This window comes from Pterocles gutturalis, unplaced genomic scaffold (assembly GCF_000699245.1).
Source record: "Pterocles gutturalis isolate BGI_N339 unplaced genomic scaffold, ASM69924v1 scaffold32775, whole genome shotgun sequence".
NCBI classification, from domain to species: Eukaryota; Metazoa; Chordata; class Aves; order Pterocliformes; family Pteroclidae; genus Pterocles; species Pterocles gutturalis.
The window spans coordinates 4,911-26,293 of NW_010146945.1; the positions used below are offsets into that span (position 1 = coordinate 4,911).

Consider the following 21,383-nt stretch of genomic DNA (forward strand, 5'->3'; position numbering starts at 1 on the left):
GGATTTTTTCCCCACATGGTTCAAAGAGGACATGCCTAAATACAGACTTGTCATCTAGCAACCACCCTTGTAGTTAAGTCCCTAGGAATACTTCAAGGATGGTAGAATTAGTGAGATGTTTGCTGAATAGCTTCGAGAATTTGTGTATTAGCATGGCTGGAGATAAATCTGGTGCAGAAAGTTCAAATCTTGGGAGCCTTCTCAAGTGGATCTATCTTATTGCATCTATTTCTAGTGTTCTGTTTAATAATTAGTCAATATTATCTCTTTTCATAAGACCCACACTCACTAGTGTGGGTCATCAAATCATGACATCTGAAATCTTACACATTATACAATGGTTACAAAGTAAAGTAACTGCTGTATATAGCATTACAAACACACTGAAACTGGCTACTACAGTATTTGCACATAGGAAAATAGCTTTGGCTTAATTCTAATTGCATAATTTTAGTAAAACAAGGCACATTTTATTTTATTACATTACATTTTACATTACATATTACATTACATTTCACTTTATTACGTTACAGTGTCGCATGTTCATTCCGCTCTATGTTGGTCACAAGATCCTTTGTGTCACTAGTTCCAGGAATGGCATCACTATTAAAATACAAATTGTTCTCAAAGCTGTCATTTGTTGGCAAGCGATTCTTTCTTCTCTTGTAGAAGAGATATCCTGAAAGGCCACTTCCAACTAGGATGAGGATGACAACAGTAACTACAACTCCTGTTTTACCATGGTTCAGAGTGGAAACCTTCTCATCCTTTGTCATTGCTGAAACAAAGAAATAAAGAGGATGCTACACACTCTTTATCTGATTACCAGAAACAATTTCTTTAGAAAGCACGTTTTAAGCAAAAGTGTTCCATTTGTTTCAAAATAATGAGAGACAAAGGCAGCAACACAGAATTAATTGACTTTAAAATGCTAACATTGCATGCTATATCACAAATTATTATATTTTAAAATCTGCATTTGGATACTGAATCAAGTATATTGTATTCTACTAGGAAATAATATGTTCCTAGGAAACAGATACGGTACTCGGGTATATCAGAAAATGTAAGAGACATAATACAGAATATTATTTGTTCTGTTTATGATATTACATAAGACTAGTTTTTGTCTACTTGAAAGACAATATTCTTACCTTTTGTAGGCATTTCAGCTGGTGGAATTTCAGCTGCTGGTGGCATTTCAATTGCTGTAATTTCAAAACATTGAAAAAGAATTATGTTATTAGATTATCCAGTTATTTATTTCTATATTATTTTTATTTGCTTCTATATTTGGAACATACTGAAAATCACATTCAGCTAAATATATGGCAATATATACCACTAAAAACTGAAAACATTTGGGTTTAGTCCATACAAAGCTATATACACCTATCAAAAGGCACAGCAAAATGGTATATCTTATCCTAGGCTCATATGTAGGTATTTCCATAAGCTAGGAGAAAAGAAGAAACATCGAAGAGCTCCACAGAGACAGATCCTGACATCAGTGCAAAACCCCAATAAAATCAACACAGCATCTTCAGGACAGAGATGATCAAACATAATCCTCAATATAATTACAAATTCTTGCAGTACTTTTTCTTATATAAACATAGCAAGTGTAATAAATTTGATTTGCCAAGAGACTTTAATGGCCCACCTACATAGGCAACTGAAATCACTCACAAACTCCAAAGTACCACATCCAACCTAAAATGTTTGTAGCTCATTTAAAATTTAATATCTGGACCACAAAATCTGTTTTGCTGGGAAAACTGGGCCGTCATTTAAGATGCAGATCCATATTTTGCCATGTGGACATAAAATCAATCTATAACTTAATATTGAACCAATGCATCATGTTTCATTCTGAAAAAGCTGAGCCCAGGAAATTAAAGTTGTTTTACCCATCTCCCTGCTTACATTGCCCGATTTCATTAATAATCCAACAATCCCGACTTCCAAAAATTTTCCAGAACTCTGTTGGAGTGTATGTTAGCCGAGTTAGTTTTACATCTAGAGACAAATATTACTCTGTATCTATCTCTTCAAAGTAAAACCAGACGTGATTATTTGGATGTTTACAAGAGTTCCTATCAAGAAAAGCACCTATTAATGCTGTTTACAATAAAAAGCAGCCTGTTACTTGTCTGCACTATATCAGCATGCAGATCTGTGGAAAGCAGGGAAACTGAGTTTTCTATACTTGTACACTTTTAAAATGCTTGCCATAAGCATTTCATGTTTGCTACATTACATGTCATGTCCAGTTCTGGGCTCCCCAGTAGAAGAGAGACAGAGAACCTACTGGAGGGAGCCCAGCAAAGGGCCACTAAGATGATAAAGGGACTGGAACATCTCTTAAATGAGGAAAGGCTGAGAGAGCTGGAACTGTTTAGCCTGGAAGAGAATGCTCAGGGAGAATCTTATCAACATGTACAAATATCTGAAATGAGGGTGTAAAGATGATGGAACCAGGCTCTTCTCAGTGGTGCCCAGTCACAGGACCAGAGGCGATGGGCACCATCTGTTCTGTTAACAGAGCATTATCACAGCTTTGGAAAACTGTGCTGAGCAAAGCTGCATTTGTATGGCAGTGTAGGACTCAATTATGTTCTGCTTCTGAGTGAGCAACTACATAGTCCTTTAATTGATGCTGGCATTTGGCTGACTCCACAGCATTCCAGCTCAGGAGCCTAGTCTGGCTGAAGCTAATCCTAGAAAAAGTAACCAGCTTTCATCTGCTTCAGCTCCTTGAAAGGGCTCAGTATCAAAACAGGTGAATGCCAGTACCAGCACAAACAGATGAGCTGAATGGTCAGAAAGGAAGGGTGGCCATTGATTTTAACACTTGATACGTACATCTGTGACTATTCTGGATAGAGAATGAAAATAAAGTGCTCTTTTGTTTGTCAATCCCAATAAAAAAAGATTAGTAAGCAGACTGAATGGATGGTCATATCTGATAGCTCTGCAGTATTTCCTGTAGAGATACAGTCATCATTACAAGAATCTGACTAAGAATAATTTTGCGTGAGAGCAAATTTATAGAAAAGATAGCAGAATTTCTCTCATTTCGCCTTGTAGAGGAAGTGAGTATATTTCAGCTATGACACACATTTCACTCTTCTCAGTAAACATTAGTAAGAGATTTTGATATTGCAATACATGCTGGAAGAAATTATTAGGATGACTTTTAGGAAGACATATGCACTAGGTGTCCTTACTGTCACATTTGCACGTTCAGTTATTTCAGGACACTTCCAGTTTAGTACATTCAGACTATGCTATTTGCTTTGCTTTTCATTCATTCATCTACTGAAAACAGGAGAAGAGAGACAAAAGGTCCAAAACTTGTGAATTCACAATTCATAAATACTCAATTCACAGAAACACTACTTCATACTCAGAAAGTGCACGCACATGAGATTTCCAGAGGGAAATAAGCAAAGGGACTTTCCCCGGACTGAGCATAGGGGATACCCTAAGGAACATATTTTCAAATAGATGAGACAAATTTTTGTGTGCAAAGCATGGTACTAACTTGTGATTACTCAACAATTATCAATACAGAACAGGCAAACTTGTTAAGTGTGTACACTGCGTACAGTTAAGATAGGAACACAATCTCTTCAAAACAATTCTGAAGGGACTTGAGCACTAGTCAGCACTGCTACTTTCCGACAAGAGTTATTCTTTCTTTTTCTTGGCATGCAAATGTGCATCCCTTGCATTTATAAAATCTCAAAACACTGCTAAAATGCACCGTGTGTAATGGCCATCTACTAATACTAGCACACAAGAAGCATACTCCCTACATAAAAAAAAATTAATAAAGGTAGCACTTACTTTTTGGCTTTTTACAAACATAGCCTTTGTAGGAAGAGCAATAGATGTTATTCCAGTACCCAGAGTTTGCGTACATTTCAACACAGTGCTCATTTTGTTGAGGGGAAGGTTCTCCTACATTCCAGTTGACAAAATTCACTGCAGTGTTGTCTAGCCACAGCCATTCTCCTAATTGGAAAAACATTGAATATAGAAAAAACAAGACAGTATTCATCTCCATCTTGACACTTCCACATGTATTGCCTTCCTGAGAAATCTACTTGTGGACATGCTTGGAGGCAGGCCACTAGACTATTCACATTTTTGGTCTGATACGTCATGTTTCCCTTAAGTTTTTATGCAAATGATACAACAACAATTTTTGTAAAATGGCAGGCCAATCTGGCTTATGATGCTACAAAGGCAAGAAAGTTTGAAGAAGTATCTCCCACAATTTATTGCAACTGTCCAGTGTCAATTATTTATTCAGCTTATAGAAATTACTGATGTCAGAAGATAACTTATGTTCAACAGAATGCCCTTTATTTCAGTAATTTGTAGGGAGGTTTTGTATTACTCTTTTCCAAGCCCCCACTGACGTCTAAGCCCAAGTTTCTTCTGTCTGTTTTTCAGTTTCTTCTCCTTCCCACTGGCTTTACACATATGATTTTCCTTTTTAAAGATCTGCTTCAAAAATCTTGTGATCACTGTTGTTCAACTATGCTGGGACTTTCTGTCTCTTCCTTCCTGTTCCTTTTTTTCTTTCTTTCTTTTAATAGTGTTATTTGTTTAGAATAAATGTTCCCCTTGTGACTCTTAAGTTGTACCCAAACAAGCAGATTCTTAGACTCAGAATGAAAGCTATGTTTTGTTTTCTTATAAAATTCTTAATATTTCGCTTTTTTTTTTCTTTTTTTTCTTTTTTTTTTTTTAAATACTCTCCACCCTTTGTGGCAGGGCATGACATCTGGATACAGTCACTTTTACAAAGATATGAAATTCAGTTATGCAGTTATGCTGAAATCACTGTAATCACTGTCTGGTAATACAATGACTTGCTGAAGGAGCTCTCGTGTTTATGATCACTGTAAGAACTGTGTTTTTTTGCACCTGCTCTAGAACCACTTTAAAAAACATTTCATGTGTCAATTAACCACATGCGTAAACGTCAGCTTTTCTTTATTTGTTATGCTCATAAACTACTACTCTCTTCAAATTATTTCCTCCTCTAGCAAAAACTCTCTTTTCCTGGTTAAAATCCAAGTAATGTAATTAAATACTTGTCTTCTCCCCAACTGGTTTGTGATTAAAGTGGTTGAGCAAGATGTTGTAAAAAACAACATCCAAAACTCAAGAAAACCCCACCCCAAGTCACCTGAACCATTCTTCAGTCCTGCCTCTGACATGATTATACTAGAGCTTTTAGTCTGAACAGTACAAGACTGAAGTAACTTTTAGGTCCATCATAAAGACAGAAATATCTACTTAATTGAATACTAACGGAAACTAATGAAAAAGCAATAATCACTTAATGTAAGATTTAATTAAAGCAGCGTAGTGACTGTTCTCTCTTACCTCACCTTCCTTACAGTGAGGCAGACAATAGAAAAACCTATGATACAAAGTACGAAAGACACAAACAATTCCATCTTCAAAGAGAAGCTGTTCCAAGGGCCAGCTGTAACTAAAGATGGGTGACTGGTCATTCCAGGATGGTAATTCTAAAGACTAGAGCTGATGTTAGCCACATTATTCTCTAGCTCAAAAATTGGAGTATCTCAACGACAAACACATCAGCCCAGGGCTTCTCCACGTTTGAGAAGAACCATTTGGCTTTGGCTCAACTCCCAACATGGTTCTATCAGTACTCTGCTATATGCACCTTTATGCCCTACTTTGTTGTGAATTACTTTTCTTGCTTTAAGATGAACTTTCTGTGTCTGGCCTTTCTCTTATATATTACTGGTTATTCCTTGATTACAATTGACCAGCTTCCCCCTATGATGATCATATATTACCTTTAATTTCACTTTTTATGTATTATAGAAGTATAATGTGAAATTTTCAACACCCCCATCAAAAAGCTTGTGACAATTATTCACCAAACAAAAAGATGTCAAGAAATTACCATCTACATTTCTGTACATTCCTGTCCAAAATGTTGATGTTTTGCCTTCAAGGGGTTCAATGGTGTATGCCAGAAAGTTGGCTTCAGCTGTGTCTTCAACCGATACCAAAGAAGCACCTAGAAGACACAGAGGAAAATTAAAAATCTCTTAGAGACGTTAAGTTTCACTAGGCATTCTGCCATACTTATTCATTCTGTATGATGCTCTAGCAAATTCAAGTCACAGCATGGAGCCAGCAGACAGAATGAGCTACACAACTTTTTATGGAGTGGTATTAAACACTGGAGAAATTGCATCTTCAGGTCTCTTTAGTGTGGGGCTGGAATCCAGTCAATAGGTATGGAGCAATCGCTGCGTTTGGCTCTTGACTGTTTTAATTTGGCCGTTTAATTTTTAAAGATATTTTTTCTCAGGTAAGAAAGGCACAGTTTCAGAGAATAAAAATATAAAAGTTATTTGAATCACTGCTGAGCTACTGATAAGTTCTACTGTGGTTCAGAATTCTCCTATGGCTAAGATATAATTGGAACACGTCCAACTGCAAAAAAAAAACCAAAAACACAGAGTGCAAACAGGGACAGCAGAATATAAGAGAATACGGAACGTTCCTCTTTTTTCACTGTAGCCTTTATGTTTTTCTTATTCCTCTTTTGCTGAATGGTATCACGTGTTTGGTTACTGTTAGATTGTCTGATATAAAGCTTCCCTGCACATCCGCAAGGGAGCACAGAGAGACAATGGAAGATGGGAGACCCCCTCCCTGGCTACTCCTAAGCCTACCACAGGAGCCATCAGCCCAGCAAAGGCCAGTCTCCACAAGCCCAGAAGAGCCAAGAGGTACAGTGGCAGTGGAAGAGCCCAAATGATGGACTCAGAGGACGGGACATCCTGCTCAGGCCCCCCTCCAAGTGCTGTAGCAGGACAGGCCTCAGCCCTAGTGTCCAGGAGTGAAACCCACCAAGACAAGTCAACATCAGGGTACCTTTCAGACTGAAGGGAGTTACTACGTAGGGGTATGGGATACATGATGGGATACAGAAAAGCATTTCAAGATGGCCCAAGAGTTATTATGAGATGCTCAAGGAAGGAACCAAAGTCAGGGAAAGGGATGGACCTAGAAGATTTGGGAGGAACAAACATGGGAAAATAGAGGGATAAGGAGATAAAAAGACCAGTCGTGTGTAAACAGATTGCTAGTCAGTACAGTTGTCTGGCCATGATCTGGGCAGACAGTTCTATCTTCTTATTAAACTCTATTTCTAACTATTTTCATGGCTGAAAGACTTCACTCTATGTGCATGTGTGTTCCATGGGAGTCTAAGTATGAGCAGCTGGAGTGCGACCATGATTCAGAGACCCTTGTGTCCAAGGTACCGAGAACGGGAGCAAGTGCAGATATACAAGTGAGTGCGTGATCACTAGGGAATATCAGCCTAGCCAGCAAGTAGGTGAGCCAGGTGCATGTGTACCATGGGTGAGACCACAAGCTGAGCTGGCTATCTGAGGGACCAGGGGAGTCCCAGCCAGCTGCTGGAGGGACCATAAGAGCTGCTGGTCTCTAAGGATGAGACTCACTGGTGCATGTGCATCTCTAAGGGTGAGATCAAGGGGTGAATAGCTACTGGGGGACCAGGGGAGTTCCAGTTAGCTCTGTATGTGTGTGTGTGCCCCTGTGTATCTCTATCCGCGAGACCCTGGGAGATTGACCACTGGAGGGACCAGTGTGTGCATGTGGCAGGGCTGGAGTCTGTACCAGCAACAGGAGCCAAGCTGGTGGCTGTGGGGGCTCATATTTCCAGGTCACAGCAACTGAGGACTCTGAGGTCCGTGGGACAGCTATTGGGCAAACTGAATGTCTGAGCCCAGCTACTGGAGGGATCCACATTGTATTTCTGTTTATATTCTCACTAACAGACCTTCATCCTGATCAGCTGGAGAGGGGAATACAATAAGGGTGCTGGTGTAGACTGTGTTCATGTGAGTGCTCTGTGTGTCTGCCTGTGCTGATCTGTGTGGCCAGCCATGAATATATGTATAGATGTGTTGTATATGTGTGTGTGCACCTACAGCGAACACATTCGCAGTCTTGTCCCTGGTTGGACTTGGGAGCAATGTTGCCTCTGCTGGGCTGCTGGATTCAGTTTGCCCTAACAATTGCCATGAAAGATTAAGGGTAGCATTGAAGGGAAGGGGATGTCAGTGATGTGAAGTCTTAGGTATACTAGCATTCAAATTTTAAATTCCACATAATGCCAGTCTTTTAACACACACGTTGAAACAAATGGTCAGTGTCTTTTTTCAGGAATCTTAGTTCAACAGAAAAAGGCAATTCTGATGTAGCTTCAGATTCCAACAACAAAGGTGTGGGACACCTACAGACAACCTGAGTCAGTGAGCAGAGGCACCTGCTATTATGTGCAACATCATAATTCAATTCCTCTCAAACTTCACCTTAAAACTCTTATTTATTTGACCTACTATTCTTATTGGAAGCCTCTTTCAGAAACTCAATCCTCCAAAGAAAACAAATGTTATTTAATTTCTCACACAAGCTTACTCAAAATTATAAACATTCCACTTAAAGCAGAGAACTGCAGATAGCAGATAACAGCTGTTATGTGCACAGCTGTCAAGGTCCTTTTGACTAGGCATAACTAAGAACATGCACTGCAGCTTTCAAAGGCTGAGCGTCTGTCATGTCAACAAAAGAACTCACAAGGCTAAGTGCATCACCTGAAACAACTGTCATAGTCTTAATGACTGAGCCACAGCAAGACTGTTCTATTATGGAGACTTTTTTATATTTAAAAGTATATTGTCAAGTGCCTTCATCAAAATGTTATGTTGATATGGAGAATATAGCAAGATTTAAAAAACATATACTAAAACTTGAACCTTCCCTCAAAAATACTAGTCCTCAAACTAGAGCTGGCAACATACCAGCTCATGAGAACCCAAGAATGAACCTGAGTACCAGCAGAAAGAGTGAGATTCTTCTTACCTAGCTCTGGGTGTCTATATTTGTCATGGGTTTCACTGGTAGTTTCATCAATGGAGACCTAACCAATCCAGCCAGTGGACCTTAGGGTGCAATTCACCTGAACAAATGTCAGCATATACTTCCAGTGAAGACAAATCTGTGTTCAGTTCCACCGACAGCATGAACAAGAACTCTGTGTACTCTAATGGGAAGTTAGCCACCTAAGTTGCATCGCCACCAATGCTATAGACATCAATGCTACAGACATACGAAGTCTGGCATAACGAATCTTACATCACTTTCCCAGAAAAGAAAGTTGTGAGAATGAAACAACACAACAACCCTAGTTTACTAATATATTATTCAGCCTAGAGAACTGTAACTTCCATTCCAGTGGCATAAAACTCCAGTAATCAAGGGGCAAATTAGATCAGGAATACACAAGATATAAAATGTCATTAAAATAAGATCTAGTGACTGCTATGGATGCAGCTGACTACCTCCTAGCAGGGTCACAGGACAAAGTTTCCACTTCTGTGATCTCCACCCCAGGCCACACAGCTCCTCTAACGCCTGGTCCCACACACATGAAAGACAATCTGTACCACTGGTAGACAACTATTTTCCATCTTCTCCCCTAAATTAAGGCAATAATTGGATGCAACTCTCCTCTCCAACACTTGGACCATCCTTGAAATCACACAAATACATAGCACATGTTCAGCTTTCCACAGAGTCAGACAAGTCAGAAAGGCCTGTTCTTTGATTAAGAGGCTACTTACCTAGTCGAAGACATTCTAAAGATGCCTGGGCCCAGTTTCTTGTAGATGAAGATTCAACGTAGTAGCAATGGCCTCGGAAAGGGATCCAAGATTTGTGACCTTCTGATTCAGGGCACTTTCCTGGAAGCTGAGGGGGCTCAGTGGGAGCTTGTACTGTTTAAAAAAAAAATAATTAAAAAAGAAAGCACAAAATTTAAAGAAACAGCTTCTTACACATTCTTTTATCATTAACAGATTATTCTAACCAAATGTTGGAAAAATTACTCAGGTCTTTGTAAAAAAAGGTAATCTTTGTAGTCTATACTGCTTACTACAACAGAATAATGGGAAAAAGTCCTAAATCTATGAACAAAAATTACTGCAAGTATAGTCTGAAGAAATCTAACTTAGCAAAGAATCCAAGCATACTTATATCTTTCAACACATTCTTAAGTTCAGCTCAACTCTTTACACACAAATGTACTTTCACACCTGACTGCTTTCCTGAATTAGGGCCCATGGGAACTTGGCCATATGGGTTGTGACCTGATATCATGGAATGCAGAAGGCATTATCAGACAATAGTAATAGGAGTTTCAGGTCAAAAACATAAGAGAAGGTGGCCTTAAGAAGTACCTTTAAACATTTCTACGCCACCTGTAGTTTGTTATTCAGTTATAAAAGGAAAACCTGGAAAGCTGTTGCAAGTAAACATTCCTCGTGATACCTTATGGCTTGGTCATTCAGCTCTTCCCCCTTCAACACCACACCCATGTGACTACTGCCTAACATTCATTGCCTTTTGATTTTTGAGATTTTTGGTCTTGCATGCTTACTCAATATTAGAAAAAATAGCAGAGCAATATGAGTCTACGCTTTGCAAAATATATGTAACAACGTTAATGTAAAGTGATGGCTATTCACAGCCAAACTAGCTCTTTCTTAGTATGTGTTGGCCCTCATTTTAAAGCAGCCCCATTCAACCCAAGTAAATTTTTTAATCTTTTCTTCTATTCAGCTCTTGAAATAAAAAACAGTATCTATCAGCAGACCACCCAGCACAATGAACTCTAAAGAGATCATAATTGTAATTACAATGGTTAGATTCAAGATCTTACCATCAGGTTTTTTGCAAACAGAGAAGTAACTTTCATTGCAGGATCCTGTCTTCCAGGCTCCAGTAATGTCTAGATAGACACAGCCTATCTTCTGCTTTGGCTCCCCTTCAGCCCATTTAGTATACTTCATTCTCCAGTTATCAATCCATTCATAACGCCCGTCGGTCTAAGAACAAAACAAATCAACAGGAATTATTAAATTCTAAGCATTAACCATTCCTTCATCAGCCAAATGTCTGTCTATGCAGCACCTAGTGCTAGAAGTTTTTTTTTTTAGAAATCAATAACAAATACAAATGGCTCAAACTTTGAAATTTATGTTGCAACAAGCAGCTATTCACTGAGAAATTCAGCAGCACAACAAATGCTTTTCAGCAAAAGGAAATGCAGGCTAGGTGACACTGAATTAGTTTTGTATTTAATAAAACTGTTAATTTGGGATTAATAAAAATTTAATTTAAAATAATTTGTAGGAATGAAAGTCTGATGACTAATTTTTGTACTATCTGTTTCCCCCCAGATTTCAAGAAATGTAATTATTTTAACTTAAAGTATATTTAGAAATGTAATAATTTCCCACCAAAGCTGGTGAACTCAATGAATCATCCTGTTGACTAGGTTAGGGGAATCTGTTGGTTTTTAGAAAGTGGTGTGTTACATTTACTCATTTGTATTTCTTTTATGTGCTCAGCCAAATTGAGTGAATGTGGGACAAGTGTCTTTGCCAAGAAGAAAGGGTGGTGCATTTTAACATCCAGAAAGTATCAAAATATCAAAGTACTGGGAGAAGGGAGACAAATAAAATTAAATTAGGTAAAACAATTAATTATTTGGCTGACTATCCTTCAAAATTTTGAAAGACTCAGAGCAACAGCATCTTAATTTATTTCTGAAAATTAGGTATTGTTATTTAGAATAAATGCTTTCCACTGTACATCTTAAGATATGTGGATCTAATAGTTCAAATTTACCATATATACAAAGAGATATTTTAAGATGCTAGCCTGAAATGTCTTGTTTGGGAGTACACAGAGTGTAATATCACACAAAGAGTGTGAAAAACATGTAATATACACATTTTAATCAGAAAAATGGAAGAGGATGGATTCCTAACTGTAAATCTGAATAGCACATAAAAGTAACTAGGAACTAGATATAAACTAATAAGCTAAAGTAAGGAGGGATAATAAGAATTTTCAGATCCTGATTTGTCCATAAGAGAATCAGCATCATGTTCAATTACTGTGATGTTCTTACCACATTACTGTTAAGACCAATCCACATAGGCACCCCGTACTTTAATATCTTTAGCCACAGGAACGAATGACTGTAGGGGTCTAAGATGCTGGAAAGGTCAAATTGATCACTTTTGCAGTTTTTTCGTGCATCCTCCCATTTCATTTTGGTATGGATGAACATATAAGTACTGTTACCATAACGGATAATGCTGGATGGGGATGAACTTGTAGAAGGCAGAAGCTCAGCATCTGTAAAATAAAGGATGAAAAAAGACTCACACGCTTGTTCAAAAGGGGATTATGATTTCTCTGTGGTTGCAAGTAGTCATGTTCCCTGACTTTTGATCAGCATGGGTTAGATGTGCTATTGTTTAAGCCAGCATCAGTAGTAAAATTCAGTTACAAAGCTGTAGAAAGGAAAAGAGCTGCTTAAATTAATGTCTGACAAGGAGTAAAGGAGCATTCTGTACAGTCCTCCACAACAGCGTTACTGAAATGAATTAGGATTAGATTGGGTCACAATTTCTTTAATAAAATATTTTTCATCAAAAGAAATGTTTTGCAGAGACTCTGTTGTTTTCCAGGGACTTTTTTTTTTTTTTTCCAGAGAAGAGGAAAAACTCCACAACAGACCAGTCCTTAAAAATCAATTGGACATTTAAATCCAGGTTTCCACTGCTTTTTAATTTCCTTTTTGGAGGTGAATTAGCTCAAATTCAGAGTGGGTGAGTTACAGTAGCACTCCAGACAGTTCATGCTATATGTACAAGTCAGTATTTTCCAGAACTTGCTTTGAAATCCAGTATGTTCAGAAAATGACAGACAAAATCATGGAACAAATACGTCAAGGGTCATACTAAACTCAACATGCAGATACAAATTCCAGCTCAGGAAGGTAGTAACATGGCAGTTATTGGGAAGAGTCAGCTGAAAGCAGTGACTCTAACTGGACCTCTGACACATATGACCCTTGTGTTCCTGCCTGAAAAACAATTTGTGGATGCACCTTTACTGAAAGTGAAATGATGTTGAAATCCACACACCAAGCAATTCCCTGAAAAACCATAAGGTTTGATTGTGTTTTAACTAAAAAGACAAGTACCTGCATTAATTTGGCATATATATCCTCTGTTGTTATCACAACTCTCATCAGCCCACTTCCCTGCTTCCTTAACAGGATTGTTTCTCATGACAACACAATCAGCCTCGAGGCAAAAAGATATAAAATCAGTTACAAATAGCTAGAAGAAGCAAATACGAAACTTTTGTCTCCCTTTTACATATTCAGACACATGTAATGCTGTAGTTTTAGTCTCATATCCTTATAATATTTAACAGCACAAATTTTATGATATGGAGGTTCTGTTCCTCTTGCACTTCACAATGGTGCTTTCTCTTGTGCAACACTGGGGTGGATAAGCAGACCAGAGAAATTCTGGTATTCTCATATCTCCAGGCATACAGCATGGAGAGAAGGAAAGGCACAGACAATTTAAAGAGAAGTGAAATCAACTGTTGTAGAAAAGAACGGTTAACTTTGCCCCAGAAAAAAACCTGGACCCTCAATGGGCAATGCAACATTTCTGATATATCAATCTCTTCAAATTTACTGTTGCAAGCTGTAATACTACACACAGCAAAATTAGCACTGCTCCTGACCAAAGGCAGCCATCAATCTGTCAGTACCACTCTTACAGTGACATTTCAACTTCTCTGACATGGATACAATAGCCAGAACCTATGTTAATACATATTAGACAAACAGTGACGAGTACAAAAGGCTGCATGGGTACAAATGGTTTTGTGCAATGAAGCATCCATATTTATTTTATTCTATTTACTTATTTTGTTTTGCTGTCCAGGAGGAGATGCCCAAAAATACTATTTGTGAGTGAAATGCATTAAGATTTAAATCTTTCAAACTGAAGGGTTGTATAGTATTTTGTATTAATTATGATAACTTATATTTTGCTAACGTCAAGTAAACTTAAAAATAAATCTGAAATGTATAAAGTAGGGACTTTATAAGTTTTCACAGAAGACTTCATAGAAATCCTACTACTTTTCATAAAAATAAAAAATATATATTGTTCCTCCCAAAAGTAACATTTTAAAGATGGTTTCTCTTTTGAACTCCAAATTCTCCCAAATTTTTGTGCCTCCACTAGAGATAAGAAGATCAGAGATGCCACTTTCAAAAACAGGAAAAAGGACATTATACATAAAAATAAGATTTCTGCACTAAGAATGGCATTCAAGAGAAATACAGCTAATGCTATAATGTGTTGTAAGTCCATAGCACAGAACTGTCTAAACATGTAAGATCAGAGAGAGGAACTCTGTGACTTATCAGCTCAGTTTGTATGACAGAGAAATAGGGGAAGTAATTTTCTTTTTTTTTTTTTCTTTCCGTAAAAACAGAATGGCTATCTTTTTATAGAAGCATGTCCTTTCTGCAAATGTGACTGACAGAATTTGCTTCTATGTAAGACACAGCTGTTTGAGGGGAACGTTTGTAAGTGCCCCTTGCAAGCCACATGCCAACTGAGAAACTTGGTAAATTCAGGAGCAACTGTGCTCAGAGGACTAGGAGGATGTGCTCGGCCAGTGTGCATTTGGGGCAAACGCCATGAGGCAGGAATCCCACTGTCCTCTTTACCAGAGCTTATGAGGATGCAGGGTGAACACAGAAGCAGCATAGCCTTCACAGACACAGAGAACTGAAATCTGAAACCAGTCTTTGTATGAGCACATCCACTCCACAGATCCTGTCACCAGCTAATACAGCAACTGCCCAAGGGCTCAAAACCATTCACTGTATTTGGATTTATATTTGATGTGTATACGAGTATGAAACTAATAAGTCAAGCAGTAATGTCTCAAATCCCAACAAATGCGTAAATGTAATCTAAAATCAAATTTCAGTGAACAATTTGTGATTGCTATTTACCTGTCCATCATATGAGTATAAATCCATACGTCCTGATGGGAAGCCTTTGGCCCAGTTTGTAAAGTAAACTCCTGTTCCATCTGTCCAGAGGAACCTCAGTTCATGATTTATGTCATTTAATCCAATCCACGTATCAGTAACAAAATCTTTCATATGGAAGGTGAGGAAAGCTAGAAGGGCAAAGAGAAAGATAAATACTTTTAATGAAGGACAATTGAAATGTCTGGCCTCACTGAGACTGATGATATTAAATATTTTTTCTGAAATACAGAACACTTCATTGTTGACAACATAAGCAGGTAAGATGAAAAGGAGGTGACTTTTGAGTTTAAAGAACAGGGAACCATATATATAATTGTGGCTTTGGGCAAAATACTTGAGCTAAGTATCTAATCTGGTACTGGGATGAATCCCAAAAGCATGACAGAAATGCTCTTTATAATGTCTCAAGACATTTTTGAATCCTAGTCCCATGATTGACTTACTTAGAAATATACAGCCATGTAGATCACATACATTTTTGATAAGCCCACCAGAGTGCTCACCCCTCAATGGCATTGGACAGCAATGTTGAGCAACTACCGCTTGTGCATCTGCACAAGCCGTGCTCTTATAGAATTGCGAGGGTGTTTCCATTCTCCCTGGAACACCTGGGCAATAGCCTGCACTGTCTTAGAAGGGAGCAGAATGCACAAGTGACATGCTTAAAATGAGTCTCAACAGAACTATTTAGCACAAGCAAATCATTCCCACAGCTTTGCACAGTCCAGGAAGGTGCTTGTGTGTCTTAGCTAGTTTGGCTAGCTCACAAATAGAGCAGGCTAGGTCAGCTGGCGTTCATCAACCCACTAACCCACAATATAGCAAACACTGTGATAAAATGATCATGGCTTTTGCCCAACTGCTACGGTCTTTGTTATGAGCTTACTTTTCTCTGCAAAAAATAGAAGAATTTCTGTCTGCTTCAGCCTTTCACCTTCCTTTAGTCTTTTAAAATGTATGCAGCTTCCACTTCCAGGAATGAAATCTGTAGATTTCTTTGCCTAATGTTAGCATTGCTGTTCTGCCAGAAACTGTAACAGGAACTCAAGCCTTTACACCTACATTGCCAGCAATAACAATAGTTTTGTGCTAATAAAATAATATTGCTCATTTCTCTTTTACCTAGAATTCAAGCCCTGGGCATGAACCACCCACCTGAAATCTGTACTGCAGAAATTATGTTGGATAAGAATTTAACTATGTTTGAAAAGTGAAAGTTTTATTCTTCATCTCTTCATATGTGGAAAACATAAGTAGTACTAAGTTCATGTCAGCAGTCTAAATTTAAACTATTTAATTGCTCAGCCTACAACACAGACTAGTTTTACAATGGCTGACTTTTGAGTTCACAAACAGTATATGTTGTGCAACATCTGTTTCTCATCACTGCAGTACAGTATTTCTGAATAGTATTTAGAAATAGAAATAGTATTTCTAAAATCTATCAAAATCTTCCCCATTTTTTTATTTGAACGTGTGCCATGTTTATTGAAGCGTGAAGTACTTTCCCTCTACTCACCTCCCCCAGTCAGGGATGTAGCTCTTAGGTTTCTTAAAATAAGCTCTTCCAGTTAAAAGAATGGTACATCTATGCGGTAAATTGTGGCTACGTGTATGAGCAGTCAAACCTCTGCCCCAAGCTGCCCAGAGAAAGCAAGATCTGATCCAAAAGGTGTCCTGCTTAATAGGAAAGCCATGCAGGAAGTTAATGAATGCCACCTAGTGAAACTACAGCGTTTGGAATGGAACTTGCTGGGTCCAGCTGGCATCATGTGTAAGCAGAAAAAAGCACTGCTTTGGTGCCAGAACAACATACATGTATATACATATCTAAGCCAACATTAAATTTGGTAGATTCAGGTGAAGACTTCACTGTGAATTTCTAAAAATTATATGTTTTAGAACAAAAATCAGATGAGCAATCATTATTCAAATCCTGTCCATATTCACACAAATACAACAGCCATCTCACAAAAATTAACTGTCATCTCATCTAGTTGCTACAAAGCTATACATAGTACCTTGCACTTGTTCATTAGGGATAGTGGCCAGGTTTCCTCCTAAGTTCATGCAAGCTGTTCGTGCAGCACGCCAAGTAAGACGTTCATCTTCTGTAGATCCAAATATTTTGTAACACTAAAACATTAAAAAATTATCAATATATTACCTTTACTCCAATATTCCTCACAGATTGAAAACCACTGCTTTAATCAAAGCAGGATGGAGAAAAGGCAGTAAAATAAAGCATTTATCTGAAAAAATACATTCAGCTTAAAATGAGCTTTTTGTCCTAGTCCTTGTTCTATATAAAATTAAAAGTCTTAAGAAAGTGTTTTGCTCAACGAGACACATACTAGATTTCATCTGAATTCCCTGGAAAATAAGCAAAACCTGACTCTTTATAGACAGTCAACTAACAGTGGGAAGTTATCCATGACTGATATTATTTTGCCTGTTTATTTATTTGACTCTACAAAGCACACCACATTAGTAAAGTTAAGGAAGACAAAATTTATTCAGTACTGAAAAAACATTATGGTTTGGTTAAAAACGATCAAGATCAAAACATCAATACTTCAGGAACTGTGTCTAAACTTTTTAGGAAACACATATCAAAAGGTTTGAAGAGATGACTAGAGAATGACTTCCATCAACTGCAATTGAATATGCTCATCTGCCACTTCATTAGAAGCACTAAAAAAGCACCTTTCCTGCAAAACAGTGGATGGGCAAACAAAGAAAAGCATGCAGGTGTCAACCAGCTCTCTGAAAAAAAAAAATTTACTCTAAAAAGAAACAATATTATTAAATAATTCCCTTGTTTTCTATTTAATGCTTTGCCAAAGATCCAACATGCACTGCATTTGTTATGGTACCTTATTCTGAAAGGAAAGCCAAGTTGGATGACATCCTCTGGGAGTTGAAAACGTTGTTGGAGGAACAGTTGAATTAATGGAACTGTTGTGCCTTTCACATATGTAGGGATTTGGATAACCACAGTTTATATCATTCCAAAATCCTGAATATAAGATAAATGGGGAATTGTATGACACCAGATCCAGAGCAGGTTAAATGAAATCAGTTCCATTCATTCTCACACAAAGTGCTTTTAGTTGAAAGATCAAATCCACAAGAGTGTCTGGGTTTATTATCATTCTGTATCAGCATCTAAGATGTCACTTATGTCACTTTACACACACTGTAATTGCAGAATATTAAAAGCAGTGTAGAACCAAGTACTAGAAATAACAATTTTATAGTGGCACATTATGCCAATTTTAATAAAAAAATGTAAAAGCGTTGTGTAGCAATCTCAACCACACATCTCTATCAGAACTTCCCCATGTTACGCTTAAGGTAAACACATGAGTACAAAACTATTAAGTCCTGAAAATAATACTATGGTCTACTTCTATAACATTTTGCAAAAGAGAAAAGAAAAAAGGCGGGGGGGGAAGGGGTGCATCTCAGAAGAAAAAAAGAATTGTGACACAAACACGCAAAAGATTAAATTCAGGAACAAACATACAAAACTCACCTAAATTCTTATACATAACTACACAGTTTTCATCATTATTTGCAAAGTTAGGTTCATGTGGTGCCCATGCCAAATAATTCACTGGAGTGCCATCCATCCAGCTTAAAAAAAACAATCAAACAAAACACTTCTTTAACATACAAATAGAATTGCTTCTGACATTATATCACGGCAACAGCTATCTTTGTTCTTTAAAAGAAAATATGTTACACTTTTCCTTTTATTACAGTTTGTTACCAACAGTTAAGGATGGGGAAAAATAACATGTTTATCTACCAAAAATCTTATATATTTTGAGTTGAGGTACCTGTTTAAATTTTCAATATAAGTCATGGCATAAAGGAAACTAGAATTCCTGAATAAAAATTCAAAATACATTATCTGCAGTGTAATTTTTTTGCTAGCTTTGGGTGAATTCTGTTTAGGAAACACATAGTATTTCTCCTGGATAATCTGGAGCCAAATTAACATGGAGTTGAACCACTTGAGAATACAATCATGTTTAAATTAATACTCAAAACTAGGTACATCCTTTGAAAAGCCATGCTCTATTAACTTGTTTGGTCCCACAAACTACAAAATCTTACAACAAACAGTAAAGCAGAACTTTACAAATCTAACAGACCTGATGTAAACTTATAAAAACAAAGTTAATGGTTTTATATTGTTAAAGAATAAGTCACGTTTTAGGGTTTATGGATCTACTCTAGCTTCCAGTGGTGACAAGAATAAATTCTGCTTACTTTAAAAGGAGCTGGTCTTCCACAAAGAAAACATTTTACCAGTATTAACAGGACATACTTTTTAATTTTCCTTATATTAGCTATATTTTATTGGATTATGGACAAGGCACACAACAGCTGAGACAAAAATTCAAATCGAGCTTTTTTCCTGCTATAAACAAATACAGAATAACAGGAGTAGTAATAGGGCGAGAATGCCTAACAACAGAAGTAGGATTAAAAAAAAAAAAGTAAATTAAATATAATGGCACATTGTGGTATATTTACTACAGAATATATTTTTACAACATTCAAAATCAAAAACACTAAGCATGAAAATCCTATGGAATTCAGAGGAAAAACATTCTAATTTGCTTTGACAGGCTACAATTTCATTTGAGCACTTCACTATTTTTGCTCCACTAAGTAGATTTCTTTATTTTAAAGCACAATGCAAGCTTGCTGGTTCTAGCTGGCCTACCTTGTTCGTTGGTCCACACTCAGTTGTAAACCAATGAAATATGAATCCTCTTTGCCATTTTTCAAGATCTAGAATGTCAAGATTAAAATCGTATAAATGTCCTCTTTTTATCATAGAAATCTATTATGTTAATAATGAGTAATACACATCTGACTGACAGAGGATATGAACTGCTGTATTCTCTACCTGCAACATTTAAATTAAAGCGGCTCACAGCTGACAGTCTGCAGTCAAATTTCACCATTGGCCAAAAGGTGTTGTCACTACATCAACACTTCTCGCAGTCTTCCTTGAAAGTCACTGAAATCAGCACCTCTTGCACAGTCTCTGCAGCGTGTCCATCTATTTGTTATCTGACAAATTTCTTGCAAGGGGCAAGCCCTCCTACAATTTGGATATAAATTTATATAGGCCCTTGTGTCACCTCATTTCCACTCTTCAGCCATCTCAGGAGAAGTTTTATGTAGTTTTAAGCATATTCTTGATTAAAAGAATTTGGCCTCAAGACAGTATAAACAGGCAACCAACCCCAGCCACCTAGGAAATATCATTTAAAAGCTCTTTCTCATGGCCTAATCTGTGCCTCAAGTTGTTCTTCCTGCATAATTACATTTTCTCCACAAGAAAAGAGAGGCAAAGGAGCAGACTTGAGGACCAAAAAGAGGCTGCTACGTAGACTATATGCTAGATACACTAGGTACGCTGACAAGATCAAAAGCCGATGTTCTGAGTGTTGCATGAAAGCCAGTACCAGTTTTGATCCACGACTTAAGATACCTTGAGTTTATCTGTTGATAGACTTTACTTTGAGTGAACTCACCCACCTTACAGAATCGTAGCTCACAAGTGTAATAGTCCTTGCTAAAATGAAGTCACAGATCAATTAAAAGTAAAAATTAAGATTTACCTTAGCACATTACCAGTTGCAGATACATATAATGTGGTGTAACTGCCGCACTGAATAGGAAGAATAGATAATAATCTGTTTCATGCTTACATTGTTTATTTATACAAAATACAAAAAAAAAAAAACTGTCCTAGAGAAAGACTTGAGTTTGTTCTTCATGTTAATCTGGCTTAGTGCTATGGTAATTCCACTATCATAAAACTTGTAGGGAGAACACCAGGGTGAAAAGGATTTGTGCCCATGCTCACTTGTTTTAGATTATTTATTCCATAGCATTAATGATTTTTCTTACATATCGCCAGAGGAACTTTCTTTCACTCTCACTCTCAATGACGGCAAGGTCTCCAAAATTCCTTTTGCAGAACTCACGACCTTTTTCCATAGGAACACTCTCCGTACTGAAATAATATTGTTTGTCTTCAAGTATAATCCATCCATCCTCAGTAGTCTTGTATTCTGTAAGATAAATAGTAAGCTAACGATATTGTTCCTGAGGTACAAGACATTCTCATTAGTAAAATTTTAAAAATGCTTTTAAACATACACACATACAGAAATAGTAACAGCAAAAACACTTACTGGGTGCAGGAGATTCTGTTGGTTCAGGCTTTACACTTGCTCCTGTAAGACAAAAATATTTATTATGATTGCGTACTTCCTGCTGTAACAGAAAATATTTACTATGA

At 37.3% G+C, this 21,383-nt stretch overlaps 1 protein-coding gene across 1 annotated transcript in view; it reads right to left on the reverse strand.

Moving 5' to 3' along the window:
- Positions 1-432: 432 nt before the first annotated feature.
- Positions 433-21,383, reverse strand: part of MRC1 (mannose receptor, C type 1) — a gene marked incomplete at its 5' end in the record, with an annotated part of 40,566 nt that continues 19,615 nt past the window's right edge. The window contains 15 exons of the mRNA XM_010085911.1: positions 433-778; positions 1,155-1,208; positions 3,853-4,020; positions 5,960-6,076; positions 9,723-9,875; positions 10,820-10,985; positions 12,077-12,306; positions 13,160-13,262; positions 15,008-15,177; positions 17,071-17,185; positions 17,926-18,068; positions 18,588-18,688; positions 19,791-19,858; positions 20,990-21,153; positions 21,277-21,318. Of these exons, the coding sequence (XP_010084213.1) occupies positions 528-778; positions 1,155-1,208; positions 3,853-4,020; positions 5,960-6,076; positions 9,723-9,875; positions 10,820-10,985; positions 12,077-12,306; positions 13,160-13,262; positions 15,008-15,177; positions 17,071-17,185; positions 17,926-18,068; positions 18,588-18,688; positions 19,791-19,858; positions 20,990-21,153; positions 21,277-21,318 (2,045 nt within the window). The remainder of the gene's footprint in view (positions 779-1,154; positions 1,209-3,852; positions 4,021-5,959; positions 6,077-9,722; positions 9,876-10,819; positions 10,986-12,076; positions 12,307-13,159; positions 13,263-15,007; positions 15,178-17,070; positions 17,186-17,925; positions 18,069-18,587; positions 18,689-19,790; positions 19,859-20,989; positions 21,154-21,276; positions 21,319-21,383) is intronic.